The 23,570-nt window shown below is 30.2% G+C and overlaps 2 protein-coding genes across 2 annotated transcripts; both read left to right on the top strand.

The window, feature by feature from the left end:
• Positions 1–11,653: 11,653 nt before the first annotated feature.
• LOC130936477 (protein TILLER ANGLE CONTROL 1) lies at positions 11,654–13,283 on the top strand. The gene is made up of 5 exons (XM_057866548.1): positions 11,654–11,833; positions 11,911–11,959; positions 12,044–12,609; positions 12,680–12,800; positions 13,107–13,283. The coding sequence occupies exons 1-4, from the start codon at positions 11,828–11,830 to the stop codon at positions 12,782–12,784; spliced, it is 726 nt and encodes a 241-aa protein (XP_057722531.1). The 5' UTR covers positions 11,654–11,827; the 3' UTR covers positions 12,785–12,800; positions 13,107–13,283.
• A 3,990-nt stretch (positions 13,284–17,273) lies between these two features.
• LOC130932623 (cytochrome b5-like) lies at positions 17,274–22,670 on the top strand. Its single transcript, XM_057861979.1, has 4 exons — positions 17,274–17,467; positions 21,818–21,911; positions 22,097–22,166; positions 22,248–22,670. The coding sequence occupies exons 1-4, from the start codon at positions 17,274–17,276 to the stop codon at positions 22,532–22,534; spliced, it is 645 nt and encodes a 214-aa protein (XP_057717962.1). The 3' UTR covers positions 22,535–22,670.
• The last annotated feature ends 900 nt before the right edge of the window (positions 22,671–23,570 follow it).

Genomic DNA, 23,570 nt, shown 5'->3' with positions numbered 1-23,570 from the left:
AACACCTCTTATCAAACCAATAACCTTGACAGGATCATAAAACAAAGCTAATGTTCAATAAATTCAGATCCTAAAACAGAGCATGATTATAACCATTAAGATCACAAAATACCAAATATTAACCAATATGTATAGCCCATGGTGATGATCAAAATCAGAACAAAAATTAATTTCCTTCACAGTCGAAACAGATTGGGTGGATACGGCCGTATTCACCCATGATGTTTCTATCTCAATTCATTTTTCACACACCACTTTCTCCCTCTTTTGTTATCAAGGAGGAAAACCTGCAAGTAAACACAACAGTAAACATAGCAAAATAGTAAAGCATGCATACCATACAGAGTCAAACAGAGTTATTAAAATTGTTATAGTCATCCAAAACAGAGTTTAAGAGAAACTAGAAAGCAGTTATCAGAGTTCAGTAAACAGAAGCAACAAAACATCAATCTTCAGTTGGCAGTAGAGAGCAATACTAAGCATTAGATTCTTTTTCCTCAATTTCCAAAACATCTTCATCTTTGTCTGACAATACCTGGTCCTCATCAAGCAAGTCAAGATGCTTCAAAAATACTTCATTCCGATCATAGGATTTCATCAAGGATTTCTCATTTTGCAATCCATTTTTGCGCTGTTTTTTGCTTGATCTGACCATTTGTTTGGTCATGAAAGTGAACTCTTGAAGGACATCCTTAACTATCCTAAAAATTATATTTTTGTGTGAATCACAGGTACCATCTGCTGAGGGAGAGGAAAGGCTTTCATCCTCACTTTCATTTATGGCCGAAGCCTTAGCACTCTTGAGAACTTTGCCTTTAGCCTGTTTTGTTGCACCACCACCTTTGAGAGAAGATACTTTGTTTTCTATGGGCTCATTACTTAAATCAATTGAAAAATATTCAAACAAGCAAGTTAAAAATATTTCATAGTTATTTTTCTCACTTTTGACACAGTCCCACATATGACGAATTATGAGGTAAGCAAATGAAATAGGAATAGCATTCAGAATGGCATAAAGCACTAAATGGTCACAAACTATCACTCTTTGATAAGATCTGCTTTGAGGTATGATAATGTGTGTCAAAATGCGATGCAATTGAGCCCTAACAGGTCCTAGAATTTGTTGGTAGAAGTAAAATTTGTTGGCTCCTATTTTAGCCGGTGCTTATTTTTTCAGTATATAGATGTGGGATAAAGATCTTTTGCTTGCTTTATTGTTTTAGCATGTGTTATTGATGCTTGGTCTCGGTAAGAAGTTAAGAGATTAGGAATTCATCACTTGTCGCTTAATGCTGATTATTAATTAACTAATTAATTAATTGGATGTTTTTTTAATTGAGGATGAGGATTTAGGAGTATTATGGTTTGTTGAGAAAGAATGTTGTTAATGTGTAGTTATAAACTTCTTTGGTTATTGCGTGCATAATCATGTCATTTTAGTTGTTGTACTTATTTTAGTATTCTTTTGTTGTAATTATATGGATTTAATTGAAGAAGAAAGTGATTGGAATTATCACTGAACTGTAAAATACAAAAGCCTACTTATACCTAACTATTATGGTGCTTATATAGGTACTCTAATTGTTAATAACTCTCATAAATAATTAATTAATCTCCATTTCAATGTGATTCTCGTTTCATAAATGAATGAATTGAACATCATTGATATCATATGGTTTATATAATTGTTCATTATTTTGTGTTGATTAAATAATCTACTACCATATTTTATATATATATATTTATTTATTGCTATGATTTATCTCAGAAAACAAGGTTCAAATAATGAAGAGAATGTGAATGGATCAAATGCAAGGAAAGAGAATCCTTTAATTATATGAAAAATGGTCCTAATTTTGTTGGATATGAAATCCCATGATGGGGAAGTAGTCAGTGAGATTATTAAGAATGATGAAGTTGCTGCTGATGAGGTGGATTAGTCAATTAATCATTAAAATGTTATAATAAGTTTATAAAATTAAATTTTAAGTATTTCTTGATGTCTTTTGTACTTTTTTTTAAGGGACTCTACCCGATATTATATGTAATGGATAAATTACATCCTATTTTGATTTGTGTTGTTTGAATTAAAAACATATCTAGTTTATAATGTAAATTTTATGATTTAGATGTTTTGAATTATTTTTCCTTTGTAAAGATTTTGTAATTATCAAAATTTTGGGATATGATTATGTTATTAAAAAAATATAAAAAATTTGTAATTATCTATGGTCACGGTTTTAAGATGAGGTGACCATAGATAAGCTATGATCACAGCAAAAAATTGTGACCATAGATAAGGCTATGATCACAGTTTTAAGGAGGGGTTACCATAAATAAGCTATGGTCACGGTGAAAAACGTGACCATAAATAAGGCTATAGTCACGGTTTTAAGGTGGGGTGACTATAGAGGCTATGGTTACGGTGAAAAACCGTGACCATAGTTAAGGCTATAGTCATGGTTTTAGGTAGGGTGACCATAGATAAGACTATGGTCACGGTTTTAGGGAGGGGTGACCATAGATAAGGCTATGGTCACGGTTTTAGGGAGGGATGATCGTAGAGGCTATAGTCATAGTCAAAACTGTGACCATAGATAAGGTTATGGTCACGGTTTTAAGGAGGGAGACCATAGAGGCTGTGGTCACGGTAAAAACTGTGACCACATATAAGGCTATAGTCACGCTGAAAAAACGTGGCCTAAAGTGTCAGAATTTAAAAATTGAACCCGTGACTATAGACCTATGGCCACGAAAGAATAGGCTGTGGTAAAAAATCATGACCATAGATCTATGGTCACCCTTTTTATTAGCTATGGTCACAGTTTTTTACCGTGACCATAGACTTTTTTGGTAGTGCGCTACGAACGTTCCTCTCCTCAAACAACAAAGCAGAAAAGCTCCAAAAACCAAGATGAAGGAGTCTTGGAAACAACAGAAATAACCAAAAAGCACAAGAATAATTTCTTCGTGAAAGGAAAGAAAGGAAGCAGATTTATAGAAGCAAAGAAAGGAGAAGAAGAGCTAAAAATGTCTATTTATAAGAGACAAATGAGTCAAAATAGCTCCTTTACCCCCTTTTCAAAAGGGTGTGAATCCCTAGGTACAACTGTTGCACGTTATTCGACAGTTATTAAAGCTCCACTAATGTTCAAAAATTCAAAATACGTCAAGTAATATCGACAAGGTTGAAATCCGACGTCTAAAACAGAGGTCATGAAATGTTTGAGCCCGACCTATAAAAGGAATGGACTCAAGTATGGGTACTATTCATATTCTGACTCAACAGATAAAAGTCAGACCCAATAACATAAAAAGGTCCACCAATAAAGGTGGACTTTATGATAAGTCTGACCTCTTTAAGGAGGTCGGACACCAACATAGAAGTCCAGACCTACTTGACCTAACAAGTAACTGCCTCCCTAAATCTCTCTTATTATTTCTACCTCATTTAGAAAGTAGATCCCAACAAACTCTCAAGATAAAAGAAACGCTTATCTATCAGAAAATATGGAACTACTCCAATAAAGGTGGTTATATACTCTACTATAAATATATATTGGCATTCCCCAGGTATAATTCATATTCTAATCTACTAAAAATCTGTCTAAAATCCTTGCTAACTTAAGTATCGAAGTCTCTTGTATGTATTATCCCCCACCTCCTTACGATGAACTCGGACAGACGGCACCTTGACACTAAAGAGGTTGGACGCTGCCCACTAAAAGATCTCAACCTCACGTTCAAGTCTAAATCAACATTTTAGGTAACTTTCAAACTAATACTATTACTAAAAAATAGACACTGGGAAATCATATTTAATCATATGAATAGGGAAGCAAACAGATGCTCAGATTGATTAGCAAAGAGAGGCATCATGTACAAAAGGGAGACGGAGTTTCTGGATACACCTCCAGCCGGTCTCAAGCCTTTGTTGAATGATGTAAAAGAGGTTCCGTTACCCCTTCATGATTAAGCTTTGTAATTTCTCTTTGGACTTTTGCCCCATTGGAATACATATATATATATATATAAAATAAATTATAAAATAAATACCAATAATTATTTAACTCAATTATATTTTTAATGTAACTTAAAAATAGTAAAATATTTAATTTTTTATAATTGTTAACTATTATCTTAGTTAGTTTTTAATATATATCTTAAATAAATAATTTAATCATATTTTATAAAATCTTTTATTCTTTTAATTGTTATTTTTATAATTGGATCCATTATCATATGACAATTTTCATTTTGTTTTACAGAACTAGTGTTAATAAATCTTAATCATAATATAATCTAGCGATTGTATTAATAAATTTTTATAAATATATTTGTTCAACATTGAATTGGATATACTAAGTATAACGTATAGTATCTGTTAATATTTTATATCATTAATTATTAATAAAAATTATTAATAAAATGATGAAAGGACAAAAATAATTAATTTATAATTTTTAAAAAACTAATTTAATTGATAAATTAAAATCTTTCAAAAGACAAATTTAAAAAGTAACCCATCTTTCAAGATTTTGACTATTAACCCATAGAGTTATTCTGAAAAAACTGATATCTTTAATTAACGTAATAACATATGTAGAGTTAATATTTGAATTTTAACATAAAATAGGCAGCATGCTACTGTTAAAGAGGCCTGTTAAACTAAAATATAAAATTCATTGAGAAGTCATAATCTCCAACTAATAGTTCATCGTTCTTTTAGGCTAATTAAATCACTGTTATTTCGAGGTTCGTCATTAGATCTTACTAATCTAAGTAGCTATATTATGATATATATAGACTAGCCGGCATAGGCACGTGAAACTCGAGAACTGAACAAAAACAAACATAAGAGCAAAATAAACTAGAGACCTAAACCCCGAAGAACTATCCGAGGGTTTCCATTGATATATTTCACTACTCCCCCAAATCTTTTAATTTATTTTATTCCCCACGAGTGCTATTGCAAATTTTAATAGCATCCAAATTTAGCAATTAAATTCAGGTATATACATTCGTACCCTATCATAAAGTTTGGTATTCTAGGTCTGGAGCAATTACTTTCAGCCTTTCAGGCTTTAATTTGTGTGTGGGTCTTTTATGTTGTGGAAAGTCCTGCATGTGCATTATTCCACCACATTTATATATTTGACTTCGTTGATACCTTCACAGTTCACACTAACTCTCTTTCATGTGGGTCTATACAATATAAACTTCTAGCTGCTTAAAAACAGAAATAATTAAACCGACGAATAATTGATCTACAACTTATAAAGTTAAAATAATAAACAGAATAAAGTAGGGATCGGATAAAAGAGAGGACACAATTTATTTGCAGTGTTTCTATGCGTAAAAAGTACTCCAATGCTAAAATTAGTGCAGAAAAGATTTCTCATAGAATTTTTCCAAGAACTAGTTTTGAACATATCTTAATATATTCTATGAGAATCTTTTTAGTTTTTATAGTCATAAATACTACCAGTTGTTTTATCTATTACCTATTTGTAATATTAAAATAAGAAGATCACTTTAATAAAAACATTAAAAATATATTTTTTTAAATGTTTATATGTGTCATATTATTATTGGATATTTTTATTAAATCGGTTAATAATTTATTTTTTAATAAACTAGAACATAGCAACAATAATAAACCTAATTGTCTGTTTTATAATTATTAGACCCGATTTGATCCGATCGAATTACATAATCTAAATCGAATATCTTTAAATTTTTTTATAAAAAGATAAATATATCTCTGACTTTTTGTTTTGTAGACATTTGAATCCCTAAAAATTTAAAAATACAATTAGATCCCTAAAAAATTGAGTTTATTGTTATTGTTATAAAAAAACCGATTTCATTCTAATTTGTTAAGAAATTCAAAAATAACTAGTTTATTAATACGCCCAAAAACCATTCGATTATGTATCGAAAGAGTAGTATGAAAAAACTCGTAGTTACCATTTCATATGATCTATCGATGACTTATTATAACATTCCATCTTCCTATCCTGGTATCGTTACAAAGGCAGTGCTAATCCATCAAAACGTGAATTTATGCCAATGCCAGCAATGGCTATTTCCATTTCATATAATTTCTTGATTTCAGTACATCACTGCTTCTCCTCTGTAGAAATTGCATAGATTAGGCTACCAATCTTCCATTAGATAGATGTTCCTTTTCGTTAGTAAATTTTCTTCAAGTTACATACACTCCAAATTGAAGGTCATCATGGGTTTGATTTCTACGTAGTTCCACCCCTAAAAAATTAATTCCCTTAGCACTAGCTAGTGGTTAAAGTCACCCACCTATAACCTATCCTACATCTTTTGCAACTCAATATATATATATATTTTTTTTGTGACACGCATTTGTACGCTTATAATCTTGAAGCAGTCAATATGACCCACCTGTGACCCACCTGATGATCAATATATTATTAACAAATGCATAAATCAAAAAGGCCTTTCTCTACTTTCATGTATGAGTTAGCTACTTTAATTTAACAAGAATCCAAAGCGCTTTATTTGTGTTTGAAGGTAACATTGAGGGCCATGGAGAGATCACGATGCAAGCTAGCTAGCCCTCCCTAACAATGCAACAAGACAATTAACTATGAGTCAAGAACACAGTACTATCATTAAGATCACGCCCCATCTTTTCTTTTCTTTTCTTTTCTTTTGCCTCTGCTTCCCCTTGGCAATGCCCTCTTGGATTTGGACACCCTCCACCAGCTACCATTTCACTTTCCATCATCCCAACATTCGTCTTTCAATCATGCTCCTCAAAACATCAAAATTTATTAAATTTAGGTGTTTGCTATATTACCTAAAAGTGATGCTTAATTGTTCAAAAAGATTAAATAATTAAAATTTAATTTAAAAATATAAAAATTAATAAATTTTAAATATTTAAAATTTATTATAAGAGATAAATTAAATAAAAGTTAGACAATAAATAAAAAACGCCATAAAATTTGATCTTAAATTTATTGTTATTTTTTTATTCAATTTTTGATGTTATTTTTTATACTATAGTTGAGTTTTATATATATATATAGAACAACAACATTACATGAGGTTGACTACATGAATTAGGCGATATCATTGTCATATATCACGTGTCTCTAGTAAGACTATTTATACGTAAATCTCTCTTGATTATCTTATGTATGGGATTCTTAGATCTTAAGTTCGTTAGTATTAAAAAATAACTAACACTAAATTAATTCTTAACTAACTAATTAACCAACTAATTAATACAATAATATATATAATGTCAAAATTGAATTGTAGCTTAATTGTTTCTGTTAGACAACTATGAGGGAGAAGATGCATGATTATTATCAGAACGTGCATGCAATGTGTTCGGAAAAAGCAAGTCAGAGAAAAATACATATAAAATGTTACTAATAATACTACTAGTGCTAGTTGTTAATTAGCTTTCCCATGTGCTTGTTAACCATAGCAGCGACAAAGAATGAAGCTTAAGATCTTTCTATTCACTGATGTATAGAATCATTTTCAAACATAGCCTGAAGCCAGCAGCAACAAACAACAGTAGTAGCTACCATGGAATTTGGAGCAGGAAAAACACTACAAGAATTTGACAAATTAACGACGAATCTTTGCGAGAAATATTTTTTGTCACTAATCTGTCACTAACTTGCGAGAAATTAGTGACGCACTTACGACAAAATTAATGAGCGATCACAAAATACCCGAACTTGAGAAAAACGACTGATTAGCGAGAGATTTATGAGTAAGTTTGTTTCTCGCAGATTGACTTTTGTAGCTAAAAAAAGAGCGAGGAAAATTTTCTCGCTAATTTCTCACAAATTAATTTGCGAGTGATAATGTTCTAGCAAATCAGTCACTTAGGGGTTCAATCGAATAAAAGTAAAGTAGCGAGGGATATTATTGTCACTATTCCGTCGCAAGTGTTTGATATACAATTAGCGAGGAACAATGTCCCTAACTAATCCGTCACAAAGACTTGAAATGCATTCTGTGATGGACAAATTCCTAGCTAATTTGTCGCCAAAGTTTTTATTTTTAGCGAGGAATTCATTTCTCGCTAATTTGTCGCATAATATTGTAAAATTCAAAATTAGGGTAGCGACAGAAAACAGTCGTCGCTAACTCGTCGCAACGCATATATCATTCAGCTAGGAAAGTGTTCCTTGCTAATTAGTCGCTAAAGTGGAAATATGGATATTGAGCGCCTATGACCTAAGTAGCAAGGAATTTGCGACCGTTTAACAACTGACACACTTCGTTCGCTGAATTTAAGTCGCTGATTAGCGGGCGAAATACATTTGTCGCTAAGTTGTCGCAAGTTTAATTTAGCGAGCGACTTGGCAACTGCAATCTTGTCGTAAAGCAAAAGCTATATCCTACCTATTTTGTAGCAAATTATTCGCTAATCTCGTTGGAAATCCGTCGCAGAGTTATAACAAATCCAAAGCTAACCGAGAAAATGTTAGAAGTAACTGGTCGCAATTGAGTCACTAATCAAAAGCTTATTTAGTGAGGAATTAACGACCGCTTAACAACTGATAGACTTTCCTCACTTATTTCATGTTCCTACTAATTCGATCGCTACTTTAACTAGCGGCTCACATTCCTGTTCAGCCACTTTTCTATTGAGTTTAAGAAATTAATTTTATATTTTTATTTTTAAAATTATAAATTTAATATTAATAATTAAAAATAAATTATAAAAGAATAAAATACCTTAAGTTATTTAACCTGTAAAATGTATAAAATAATTAAATTTAAATTAAAAAATATTTTGTTGTTATTATGCGTAACAAAATCAATATAAAATCCCATTAATATTATATAAAGATGAGTTATTTATAAATATTATTAAATTTATTTATTTCCTTAATCCTGTTTAAATAGAAACAAATTTAAAAATTTATATTCAAATTATTCTTTATCTCCATCCATAATTCTAATAGATAAAAAAATATATTTCTTCAATCTTATCTTAAATATCTTTAATTTTTTTAATTTTATTATTTTTAAAAATTATTAATTTTTATTTTATTATATCATCTCATCATATTATACATTATCCTTTTCTCTTATTATTTTTTATATACATGTATAACTATTATTGTCTCTGATTAATATAACTACCATCTTAAAAATTAGTAAAAAATATAATTATCAGTTAATTTTCCTTCCTTCTTCTTACGGTTATTTTTTTATTTTACACATAACTTCTGTTCTCGTTGTCTTCTTCTTTATTCTTCTGAGCACATGTAGTACTCTTTTTTATCTTTCTTATAATTAATGAAAAAAATAATGATAGATATGTGTATAGAGAATGATAAGAAAAAATAATAAAAATAAAAATTAAAAAATTTGAAAAAATAATAAAACTAAAGATGATTTAAGATATTAAATATAAAATTAAAAGAAAAAATATTTTTAGCAATCAAAATTATGTGAGAAAAAGAATTCTTTAAATTTAAATTTTTATATCAACTTCAAATTAAATAAGATTGAAAAAATAAACAAATTTATAAATATTTGTAAATTTTCTATCTTGATTGTTACTTATAATAATAACATAATAATTTTAGTATTATACTTAAATTAAGGACAAAAAACTTTTATTTTAGTGATTGATTTACGACTATCTATTCGGTAGCTAAAAAACTTTCCGATGAATTAGCGACTGTTGTGTTTGCCTCACTGATCTGCGATTTGTAATTAGCGAGGAAAGCATTAGTTGCTAGGCGGTAGCTAATCCGTCACAAATTATATTTTGCGTCAGATTAGCGATAATTTTACGACTTTTTTTGTGGTAGCTAATCGACCATATTCTTGTAGTGAAATAAACAAATAAACGACGTTAGCTATATCCACCGTGCATGCTAAATTATAGAACAACCCTTAGTCAACAACCAGCAATAACACATGCTCATGCTCACCTATTACCATTAGCTGCTTCCTACTTATGCCTATATACCACAAACATTGATAAATCTTTTTTTTTTCACATTTTGTTAAACAAATATAATTTAGAAGAAAATCAGAACAACAACAACAAAGTCTTGTTCCACTAGGTGGGGTCGGCTACATGAATCAAACGATACTATTATGCTCTGTTATGTATCATGTCTACAAAGAGACTGTTTACATGTAGATCTCGTTTGACTACTTTATAGATGGTCTTCTTAGGTCTTCCTCTGCCTTTCGCCCTTTATCCATTTTCCAACTCATTTACCCTCCTGACTGCGTGTTCTATCAGTCTTCTTCTCACATGTCCAAACCACCTAGGGATGTCAATGGGGCGGGACGGGGGCGAGGAATGCCTCCCTACTCCCCGTCCCCGCCCCCAGAATTAATCCCCATCCCCGCCCCGATCCCTGTCGTGGGGGGATAATTGTCCCCATCCCCATTCTCCGCGTTCCCCGTATTTCCCGCGGGGCCCCATTCTCCACCCCTTATATTTAACATTCATATGATAATTATAATAAAAAATATCAAAAAATAAAAACACAAACTAGAAAATACTATTACAAACACACAAACATATCTTATCCAAAATTATAAGTCCACAAATACAACATAGTAAATTATAGTCCATAAAATAAAATCTTAAAATACAATTTTCATTCTAAAAAAAACAATAAGATATAGTCTTTAACATCAAGTGAAAACTGGAGAGAGTTGGGGCTGTGGGAGAGAACAATGTATGGTGCTGTGAGAGTTTTGGAGTTTGAACAAAGTGGAGATGGAAGAGAGTTGGGACTGGGAATAGAGAGTAGATGGCGCAGTAAATAACACAGTGAGTAGGGAAGACTGAATAATAAGGTTAGGGTTTTTTTAATTGGTGAAATTACTAAAAAACCCTATGTTAGAAATAAAGTAAGATTATTTAAGAAATTTCAAATATTCGGAGAATTATCGGGGATGGAGCGGAGATCCCCGCTCGGATCCTCACGCCTATCTCGGGGGAATTTTGCTTCCCATCCCCATCCCCACGGAAAAAATTCTCCACCATTGGAGTCCCATTCGGGGCGGTCCCCACGGGGATCCCCGCCTCCTGGGGATTTTTGACACCCCTAAAACCATCTGAGACGCGATTCAACCATCTTTTTCATAATAGGTGCTACTCCAATTCTCTCACTTATATTTTCGTTCCTTATTTTATCCAATCACGTATGACCACTTATCCATCTGAACATCTTCATCTCGGTCGAAATCTGTATCCTAGCAACTTGGTGAATAATGAAATGATGAATAATAATGCAATTTGGTGGGTAAATCATGCCAAATATAGACTTAAATTACTTTACTTTTCGTCTTTCTTGAGTGTCCTTTCAATATTTTCATCTTCTTGTACTCAGTTGCATACATTTCTTATTAGTTGTACTGTACTGAATACTGATCCAATTATTCACTCAAAAAGTACATTAAACAGTGACCATGACCAAATCTTAGCTTGTTTTGGAGATCAAAAGTATTCATGAACAGTTTACAATTATTTCACATCAGGGATTGGCTTACAGCAAATAAACACAGGCCAAAAAAGAATTTGAGCACATCGATGATGCCACTGAGACCAAACCATATAGGAGCACATTATGGGGATGCCACGTGGCAAACCGTAATTCAAGGAACCATTGTGATCCCTTATGGCTATGATTTATGAATATGAATATGAATGTTTTTCTTTTTCCCCATTGATTATTCCTGTTGCTGTTCCACATCATAATCATCATCATCATCAAGTTTGACCTCCTTCTACGTACCTCCCTGACTCCACAACCCAACTCTCAGAGAAGGGAACACCATCATGAAGGTCATTGCATGCATTTCTACTAATCACTTTGTGTTCAATTTTTATCCTATGCTTGATCATTTTATCTATCATCGCAGATATTCAACTGGGTGCATAAAAGATTTCATCATAGCACCACTCTCAAGGGTAAGGTTCATCAAGCCTAATTCTCTCTGTAAACTTTTTTTCTTTTTTGTGTGTGTTGCTTAATAATTAGCTTTTACTCATCAGATGGGTTTGCTTCCAACATGAAAAACATTGAACCTACGAGAAGCAATAATGAGGATAGTGAAGGAATGATGAAACAAGTAGCGTTGGCTGAATTGTTTGGTGGTTGGAAAGATGGGATTCTGACCATTGGCACTCTTGGCTGTGATCCATTGATCAACTCCTACAGCCAAAACAAACAGTACTACGCACTTGAAAGCGAAGAAGACCAGGAAGAAGAGGAAGAACAAGAAGATGAGGAGAACTATAACGGTGAAGATGATAATGAAGTGAACCCATTGATGCAGAGCACATTCGAAGAAGTGAAGAAAGTTGATGTGACTGATGAGAATAGTATTGAGGAAATGGAAAAGAAGAAGAAAGGGGAAAGAATCACATTAGCAGACTTATTCTTAGCGGATTCAGATGTGAAGATGGAGGGTGCAAAATCCAAAGATGAAAAACAAAGTAGTATCATGAAAGGAAAGCATCATAATCATGCTCATATGCATGCCCTGTCTTTCACCAAGAAGCTCATTCCCCGTGGTCTTAACAAGGATAACCCACACCCAATTCAAGATATCAAGAAAGTAAGTGTCATCTTCTTCCTCTTGTTTTTGAATTCTTCAAGAATTGAATTAAGTGATTTTATTTGGGCAGTTGATGAAGAAAATGTTAAAGAGAAAAATCCATCCGGAACTGCTGGATGTTAAGAATCCCAAAACCAGTGACACCAACGACACAGCTTCTTTGCTTCTAATTTAAGCCAATAACATAGCTGGTTAGCCTCAAATTCTCCCTAGCTAGCTTCCTCATTTTATCTTATTAAACTACTCTTCTACCTTAACACATGACAACAATAAAGAAGTATAATGACCCACAAATTCAGTCCAACAGAATGCATAAATTCAATTACAATGTCACATGGCCACGAGACTTCTTTATTGTTGTAATGGACTAAGGTGGAATAGTAGTTTAATATATCTATTTTCCTTTTTAACATGAAAGCCTTCAATTCGTTCACATAGATAATTATAATGTCTTAGCAGCTTTGATTTGATACCACTTCATCTTGATCTTAATGCAGAGGCTGGCGAGTTGTTAAGCTCTGGAACTTGTCTCTGTTTATCTGAAAATACCAAGTAATTTAGTTTATGACAAGTTAAATATATATGCTTCAGGTTTTGCTTTTGTGTACTTTATGAACAATGGAATTGAATCATGTGATCTTCTTTTGTGCTCTTCCTCCACTTGTATTCGTTCGAATCCAGTCATCATTGTTTTCAGTCGTTGTGGGATTTTATTTCCGATCATTATTTTTGTAACTTTTTTTTTATTGGAAGCCATCTTTTACTTTGTTTTTATAAAAAATATATATGATTATGGTAACTTTTGAACATTAACAACTTTTTAAAATGAATAAATAATAATATTGAAGATTTGAAGTCACTCTAAACATTCTTATCAGTGTTTTAAAAATGGCAACATTTTATAAACTCAAATCAAAATTTGAAATTGTACATATAATTCATTGAAAATTAAAACTTTGACATTTTAAAATGTTTAACAAGTATAAAGTATAAACACTTATAAGTGTTAGACAAGTTGCTAGAAATTAGATCATATATCTTTTTTTAGAAGTTATCATGGATCGGATTATATCCTCAAATCTATAGTATTTATACGCGTTTGATTTGCAATTTGCAGATATAATTCGATTCACATTTTAATTGGATCGGATCGTGGATATCGCATTTATATTCGCAGATCCGCACTAAATAATAAATAATATATATGTTGTATTTATGTTTTATTGCAATTAATAATTATTATTTATATAGTGTATTATTTTACTTTTGTTATTTAAGAAAAGTTAGTTTAATAATATTTTAGGAGTAAACCGTTAAAAAAATGAAAGAAGAAGTTTTATTAGAGTGAAAAAATGAATTTTATTGATTTTTTTTATAGAAATAAACATTTTTTAATATATTTTTATTTTGCGGATATGTCTGATATCCGCTCTAAGTATAAAAAGTACGGATATTGGATCGAATCCGATTTGATGAGTTTAGTATGGATCAAATAAAGATTTTGACAATATCCAATCTGATCTATAAACACCCCTTATCTTTTGGCCATTGATAGCATTTTGCTTGGATTCTGGTTTCTTGACCCCGATAAGAGGTGTCGACCAAGTTTGTATAAAGATTTTTATTTGCGGACCAGATACGACTCCTCTTAGAATTCGATCTTGAGATTTATCAACTATAAGTAGCAAAATAAACTTTGCAAACAGTGAATTTAAACTTTGTATTATTGATTGAATAACAAGTTTTTTTTTTAAATGTAAAAAGAAATAAAATCAAATATGAAGAGAAACAAAATTAAAATTAAAACTACAAAGAAATACTTGAATACTAGACCATAAATAAAGAACACAATTTAAAGAATTAAAAAAAATAAAAAAAATGGCCCCCAAATTCACATGCACTTTCTATGTTCTTTCCTAGTGTCAATGTGACTGAAATTTTTTTCGGAATTTTGATGTGATTATTTGATTTGATACGATATATATTATATCAAGACATAAAAAAAAATAGATAGAAATATGAAAGAATAGAATAAAAATTTCTAGAATTAAGATCAAGAGAGGAATTAGAGTTTTCAATTACATCAAGTATACCCACATTATTACATTTTATTTTTATTAATAGCATAATTCTTTAAGTGAGCTATAAGTTCAATACTAATTCTAGCATTACCTTCTCCTTCAAAACAACCTTACTCTCAAGGTTGCAGAAAAATTCTAATTAAAAATATAAATGTGAATTACAATTAAAAAAAAATCATGAATCCTAAAATATTTTCTATCTTACTGCTCAAAAAATAAAAATTTACCACCAGGATCCCATTGTTTAAAAACATTTACATCTATTAAAATATCAAAATTTTTCTTTAAAAATTGATTGAATAGCTGACCCACCTTGCAAAAATCAAAGTTGCACTGAGCATACCAACTAGAGGCCCAACCCATGAAGAAGTGTCAATTCCTTCCTCTCTTTTTTATTCCTGAAGGTAAAGATCAGAAAGGGACCAGCAACCGCAGCTACAACCTGCACATTGCCGGGCGTCGCGAGCTCCCATGAAGGAATTGGCGATCTGCGGCGCTTTCGGTCTCCCTCTAGTGCACCCGGCACTACCGTCCCTCCTCTGTCTTTCTTCTCTGCTGTTCGCTGTGGTGTTATCTCGACCTCTTGCTGAAGTCGTCACTTGCTACTGCAAGCCGTCACCGTTTCGTCCTCCCTTGTGATCCAACTAGAAAATAGCCACTATGAGTGGCGGTGGATTAGCCACGATCAGAGACTTGATGAAATCCACAAGCTTAGAGCTATCTTGTTTCTAATTTTTTGTTTCGATTTTTCTTATTTACAGGAGTGCTAAAATGGTGACCACATACTACTTTGAGGGCTCAATAATATTTTGATTCATAGAGACACTAATTTATGTTAGAACTTTTAACTTTTGGTTGAACTTGTGCAAGAAATATAACTTGTAGAACTAATCAATGTACTCACTAATGTTATTTTATTTTAAAACAAATTTTAGCAAAATGAGACATATTTGAATTATATATGCTTTTACATATTATATAAATGTAGATTTGTTTAGTAAAATAGTTAATATATTAGTTAATTTAAAAAATAATTTAGTAAATTATGCATGCAATTTGTATTAAAAAAATTGTTACAAAAAATTATTTTGCTTTTGTAACTAAAGAAAAAATGTTACAAAATTAAGTTACATTTTATAACAAAATTTTATGATAGGAAAAGTTATATTGTCACAAAAAATATTTTGAAAATTAAAATTTGTTACCACTTTTGTAACGACTTCTGGTTTTTTGTATCAGAAAAATTTGTTACAAAATATCACTTTGAACTGTAACAGTTTCATTTTTTGTTACAAAATTTTTTTGTAACGGGACATACTGCAACGGCCCCTTTTTTTGTTACAAAATTCTTTTGTTTCAAAATATCATTTTTTTGTAACAATTTTTTTTGTTATAAATATTGTTTTTTCTTGTAGTGAGTGTGTTGTACAATATAATTCAACTAGAGTATTTTTGTCGCATTACGTACAAGGTGTGCGTGTTTGAATGTCAATGGTATGATCCAAGTTTGCGACAAGGAACACGAAAGCACAAGGACGACAATATCACTGAAGTAAATGTGACCAGAGAATATAGGCACTATGATCCTTTTATTCTATCTCAAAATGCACGACAAGTATACTATTTGCCTTATCCAAGGCCATGCAAGTCTATTTGGGTGGTTGTGGTTAAGACTAAGTCAAGATGTCGCATCGAGTTTGATGGGACAGAGGATTAAGAACCTTTCCAAATTGATGACTTAACTTCTTCGAAAACAGTGGTTGATACTGGTGATCTAATTACCCTTAGACCGGCTGTTATGTATGATGACACACTACCACTGGACAACGACAATCTTCAAGAAGAAGACGGGGTTGATGGAGACAAAGAAAAATAAAAAAAATCGAGTTTGATGATTAGAAAATTATCTCGAAAGAGGAGGATGATGAACCAGAGAAAGAAGATTATGAATCTGAATAAGATTAATTTGAATATAGTTCTATCATATGTATTTCATTATCAAACTTTCATTTCGTGTTTAGATTTTGTATATTTGATATTTTACATCAGACATAAATTACTGTTTTCAGATAAAATACTAATTTATTCTTTATTAATTGAGAGTTGACTATCAATTATTAACTATCGGAGACCATTATAGATTATACATTGGAAGAAAAATAAAAAAATGACGCTGCCGGCAGATTTACCAATGATAATTCCGATAATAACGATCATCCGGGTTATTTTAAAAAATAAAAAAACACAATTTTTTGTCGGATTTACCATCAAAAAAATTCAACGGTACAATGGTGCGAGGACTCAACGTTATTATCGAATTTTTTTAGACAGTAGCGTTCATCAGATTTCGTCCCTAAACCATTGAAATCCGATCCGCCGCTAAATCCGTTGCAAGTTACCAGTGGACAGTAAAATATGCTAGTAAACATTTTACCAGCGAAGTTTATACCGTCGGATTTAATCTGACGTAAAATTCGACGGGAAGAAAGTTACTGGCAGATTCTTTTTGTATTTTCGCCAATAAATCTGACGGTACTCAGCATTTTTTTGTAGTGCGGATTGCGTTGTCGCAGAGCCAAAATCATGTCAGATCGAGGCCGATCAGTCTCTCGGCGACCTCCTAAAAATGTGGAGCCTCCGAAATTCCTCTGGTATTCCACAGCTTTCAAGCACAATAAATCCAACAATAACTGTTTGTACCATCGAATATTGGAAGAGCATCATACCAAGAAATGTGACTTGAATCCGAACCATCAAGGAAATAGGTTATGCCGTTGGTATGGAGCTCAATAAAAGCATCATTTGATATGATATTGTATCAAGAGATAAAGAAAATTAGATAGAAATAAGAGATAATAGAATAGAGATCCTTAGGATTAAGACTACAAAAAAAATTAGAAAAAAATTAGAATTTTTAATTACATTATGCATACCCACACTATTACATTTTATTCTTATTTATAGCATAATTCTATAAATTAACTATAAGTCCAATACCAATTCTAACGCTTGGACTTGATCTCCAAGATATTATCTCACATACCATATACGCTTGAAGCTCAACTAAGTCATCCATATTTTGGGAGCAGTTATTATTATTATTATTTTTTTTTTTTGAAGCTCTATCATTTCTACTCATGTTCATGGTAGTTACTGATTTGGATCAATATATAATTAAACACGAAACAATGTTAGAGGGTCAACATTTTATTGTTTTGACTGACAATTAACCAGAAATATTTAAAAGTATTGGTAAAACATATGGTACTGAGTTATTGAACTTAAGATATTCAGACTATTAACTAAAATTATTGACCAATATAAATTAAAATTACGGGTACTTAAACTTTTCTCTTAAACACATTTTAATTGTGATTTGTTTGCATTTCGATTACCCCAACCTTTTTGTTTAGAATTTTGTTAAGTGCTTTTATTAAATAGTCTTCACATGATACTAAACTAACTTGTACTCTTATGGAAACTCCTCTTTTAAGTCTAATATCACAATTGATAGATCACTTTGTACTAGGCATCAACTTATTCTGTGAATTCTTTTCATAAAACACTTCAATTAATCTTTCGACTCTTACCAATTTACTTTGTCGAAATAAAATCTTCTTGGCCATGGTATGAACATTAATACTTTTATTTTGACTTTTATTCTTCAACGCTCAACATAACACGCTTATGTCGAGAACGATCTTAATTTTGAATTTGGATTCTCTACATTTTGAATTTTACTTTAGAAAGTAAAGTATAATCTATTACTATTTATTTCATAAGTGAAACAAAAAAATATGAGAGAGAAAACATTTAGTAATGAGAGATTTTATTTTATCTTCTAAAATAAAAATCTAAAATTTAGAAAATTCAAATTTTTTAATTTCAACTCTTACTCAAGAGCTTCTTTTCTATTCAGACTCTATATTTGATCTAACGTGTTCAAGCTTTGCTCAAATTCAAATTCGTACCAATAGATGATTAGAAAATCATAATAATAAGAAAAAACTTTAAAAAAAAATAAATATTTTAGATTACTAAGATGAATACAAAAAATCAAACGATTTTATATTTTTATCTCGCTTCTTGAAATATAAGAGTGAATATTTTAATTGTATTCTTCAATTATCATAATTAAGTCTGATATTTGTGAAATAAATATAAATTTAATTTCTCTTGCATGTGAATTGAAAAATGGGAAATGATAACGAATCAAGATTTTAAATAGAAAAAAAATAGTTAGTTTAAATAAAGGACAAATTAAAAAAAAAACATATTGATCATCTAACATTTTTAATAAAATTAAAATGTTGTATATTTCTCAAAAACACTAGCTATCTAAATCTTTGAAATTCTTGGTCACAATAATGTATTTTAATTAAGAAAAGTATTAGAAGACTATTAAAATTTATTATTTTTTATTATTATTTTACTATCAATTTAATTTATTTAGTGTAATTTTTTTAGTCTAATAATTTAATAATATATGTATCTTATACTTTTAAATATTAATATCTAACTAATTATCAAAAATAATAAATTCTCACGATAATCATCACACAATCTACTTCTAAGTTCTAATTAATTTAAGCAACATTCTTCAACTATATCATTTTGAGGCACTCGCAGTTCATATATACTAATACAACAGTTTTTCGATGAACGAACCTGAGCAAATTGATGTATCCGAATTCCAAAATTTTTGCGGTATTTCCAAATTACAAACTTTTGGGGGTCAATATTTTTTTATTAATTGTAGTCCGTATTTAGTCGACACACGTATTAAATTATATTTAATAAATAAATTTATTAATTTATATGTATACATTTTAATAAATACAAATATAAAATATATATTAATTTATGTGTATAAATTAAGATAATTATATATATAAATTATATATTTTATGTATATAATAAATATCTATAATATAGATATAAATTTTTATTAATTAAATGTTAATTTAAAATAATAATATTTGCGGTCATATAATATATTATTTATAAATTAAAATATTTATTGTGACATGCCTGACTCGTGTATGCCACAGGTTTGATGTTTGAAATAGTAGTATAATACTGATAGGAAAAATTCTTCAGAGATTATTAATTTATTAATAAAGCGGTAGAATAATATTTTAAACTTTTTAAATTTATAAGATTTATTATTTGTAAATTATTAATAATTAAAATATTACTTTATTATTTTATCATCTTTTTTGTTTTAGGAAAGCTTGATCCGTATTAATAAAATTTCAACAAGCAAGTCGTTGGTGCGGCTATTGGCTAATATATTCTATAATTTCATTTCTATTCATTTTTATTTTTTTCCCAGTTCCAATAATAATTAACTAAAGAAAAAAAAGTTACCCCGCTCGGTACAATATACATTGGCAAATGAATTAATTTGGTTGTGATTTCGTTTCCGATACACATTAATGGAGCAATTAATGGTTAATGGTGGGTGCGGAAAGAAAGAGAATGCGTCTAAAATTGTAAGCAATCTAGTCCACAGTCACCTTTTATAAATTATTAGATTTTAGTAAATAAAAATTAAAATCTGTTATAGAAAAAAAAATATTAGTAAATTTTAATAAATATAGAATATATTAATTCATAAATAAATATATTTTAATATATAATATTTAAATAATAAATATAACATTTTATTTTTGAATAAATAAAAAACATATAAATTCACAAAAAATATAAATAATTTTTTGTTCATTAAGATCAATTATGATGTAGTAAAATTTTTATAATATAAAAAATTCATATTAAAATGATATTCTAAATTATAACATAACAATATAAAATAATTAAATTTTATTTTGTATTATTTAACAAATAATTATATTGTTTTATTAAAAATTTATTAACTAATTAATTTTGTTAAAAATAATATTACATAATATAACTTTTTATCAAAATACTTGTAAAATTGTAATTTATTTAAAATATTATATATACAATACATAGAAATGTTAAGCTTTTCATTTTTTCAATTTTTTAGAAAAACTGTTTTAAATTCCTTTATATCAAGCATAACTGCATAAGTAGTCTTTATCAATACGGTTCCGCTAGGTTACCAACAGCATATCTGTCAACTTCTGTCAACTCTTATTTATAATTGTGTTTTATGAAAGTGTGTTTATAGATGTGTCTAATAAAAATGTCTTTTTTATAACTGTGTTTAATAGAAGTGTCTTTATAACTATATTTTCTGGATGTATCTCTTTATATATGTATTTAAAATATATTAATTATTAGACACATTTACGAACACACTTCCATAAAACACAAATATAAATAAGAATTAATAAAAGTTGGCAGATAATATGTTGGTAACCTATACTTTTCCTTATCACTATCTATAATACGAAAAATAAAATGTTCTCTTGATGCCAACGTTCCTTATTACCCAAACCCAATTTCGGTAGCTGAGCTAAACCTGAAAAATAACCCTCGTAATAATCGTTAAATAAAATAATTCAAAACAGTTTTTCTAAAAAAAAATTTTTAAAAACTCAACATTTTCATATATTATATATAATATTTTAAATAAATTATATTTTTACAAATATTTTAATAAAATAATTTAATTATTTGTAGAATAATACAAAATAAAATTTAATTATTTATATTTTTATATTACAGTATAAAATATTATTCTAACATGAATTTTTAATATCAAAAAAATATTATTACATAATAACTAATCTTAATGAACAAAAAATAAATCATATTTTGTGTATTTATATATATTTTATAATTATTTATCTAAAAATAAAATATTATATTTGTCATTTAAAAAATTATTTATTTATGTACTAATATATTTTGTATTTATGAAAATCTATCTCCTCTTTTTCATGATAACTTTTGATTTTTATTTATTAAAATTTAATAGTTTATGAAAAATAGCATATCCAATGCTTATAAAGCTTTTGTGCTCATTTCAGAGGCACCGCAATAAAAAGCCATAGCGAAACGACGTAGTTAGGATCCAACCAGATATAAATTAGAAGAATTTGCGGGGTTTTGTGATTTCCAATAGACTTGAGGTCTCTGAAAAGCCAATCTCAAGTTTTGTGGTTTTCTTATTCATCTCAACACTCACCCTGAAGCTTAGCAGAGGCAGCAATGGCCAAAACTTATACCTTTGAGGAGGTCGGTAAGCACAATCACAAAGAAGATTGCTGGATTATTATCCATGGCAAGGTTTGTTTTTTACTCTTATCAAATAATCGGCATAAATCCAATCCATTGCAGCAGTAACAACACTTCATTAGATGGAAAATTTCTTAATTATATTGATTTCTACAGAGGCAAATTCATTGGATGCATGCACCTATACTTAATTAGTTATACCATAAATAATTCAATGGACATGCATGGCTTTGCAGGTCTATGATGTGACCTCATTTTTGTATGATCATCCAGGAGGTGGTGATGTTTTCCTGGTGGCCGCCGATGGTAATTAATTAATATCCTTAAACTGTTTGATGCTTCAACTCAGAGTAGAAAACTAGAAATTATGTCTGTTTTACATTACAGAGAAGGATGCATCCGTTGGATTTGACGAAGTTGGGCACAGTGAATCTGCCATAGAAATGTTGGAAACATACTATGTTGGAGAGCTTGATACTGACACCATTACTTCTACCACTGTTTCCGGCGGAGAAAACCATGCTCTGCCGCCACACGCACCCGCACCCGCCGCCACCAACGCCAATCATAGCTTTGCTGTGAAGATCCTGGTGGCATTGCTCATGCTGGCGTTGCCTTTTGTTGTTCAATACTACTATGGCAAAGGAAACAACCCTCCCAATGGTGAAAACTGAACAAGTTGAGCTACCTATGTACTTTGAGAGGAGTGTTAGGGACAGTAATTTTTGTGTTTTATACCCATCAATTGGTCATCAATAGTATTTTTATTGGTGTGAGATTACATTCAATAGTGGGAGATCACTCACTCTTCTTTTAATGATTAGCTACTGATCACAAAATATAAAAGTTACTAGTCCCTAGACTTTTTTGTACCTTTATTCTTTTCAATAACGAATATCATTGCAATTTCATGGTGCTGATAGACTGCTGGAGCCATTCTTCTTTGTTTCTATGTTATGCTATGCCTTCTTGTTTAGCCTTGCTAGTTGTTCATTTAGATGAAGTTAACCATGTCTCGAGTTTTCATTGAGTATTTGATATTTGGTGAAAACTCAGATGGCAGTTGACTTCATCTGAAATTGATAATTGAGCGTGGTTAGATGATTTGACTAATTTGACTAAATTTTTATCTAACGATTCTCAACTATTAATTCTACATAAAGTGGAGCACCTGAATTTTCACATTGATATTTTCTTCATTTTGGGATTGTGTGGCACTGTGGTCCAAACTGCACACTGTCAGAGACTCAAGTTTCAGAAAATCTGTAGATTATGACAGGGCCTTGTTGTCTTGGGCCATGCAAAAATAGGAGGAGGTTCGCAGCTATGAATATGGTCAATTTTGTCGGCACCATCTTTCTGTTGGCCAGTCGTGAGGCTTATTTTATTGGGCTTAGACCAAATCAGAAATTGGGTCAGCTTTTTGACTTCTTCTGCCTTGGTTTTTGCAAGCATTTACAATGACAAAGGGTTTATCTGACCGGAGAAAAAACCCAAAAAAAAGAGCAACTTTGTTTATCTTAATAAAAATAGGGTGTTCCACCAATAAAAGAAGAAACAAAGGATGGTAAAAAAAAATAAGCATTAGAATTTAAAAAATAGAAAAGAAGAAAGTTTACTGCTATTAATGAATGTGTGATCAGAGAATAAAAAGAAAATTATTTATAGTTAAATGTCTGGTTTTTAAATGACTATCCAATCAAATAATAT

This window comes from Arachis stenosperma, chromosome 6 (genome assembly GCF_014773155.1).
Source record: "Arachis stenosperma cultivar V10309 chromosome 6, arast.V10309.gnm1.PFL2, whole genome shotgun sequence".
Classification (NCBI taxonomy): domain Eukaryota; kingdom Viridiplantae; phylum Streptophyta; class Magnoliopsida; order Fabales; family Fabaceae; genus Arachis; species Arachis stenosperma.
Note: the sequence above shows the minus strand (reverse complement) of the source record. Positions and strands in the feature narration are given on the sequence as shown.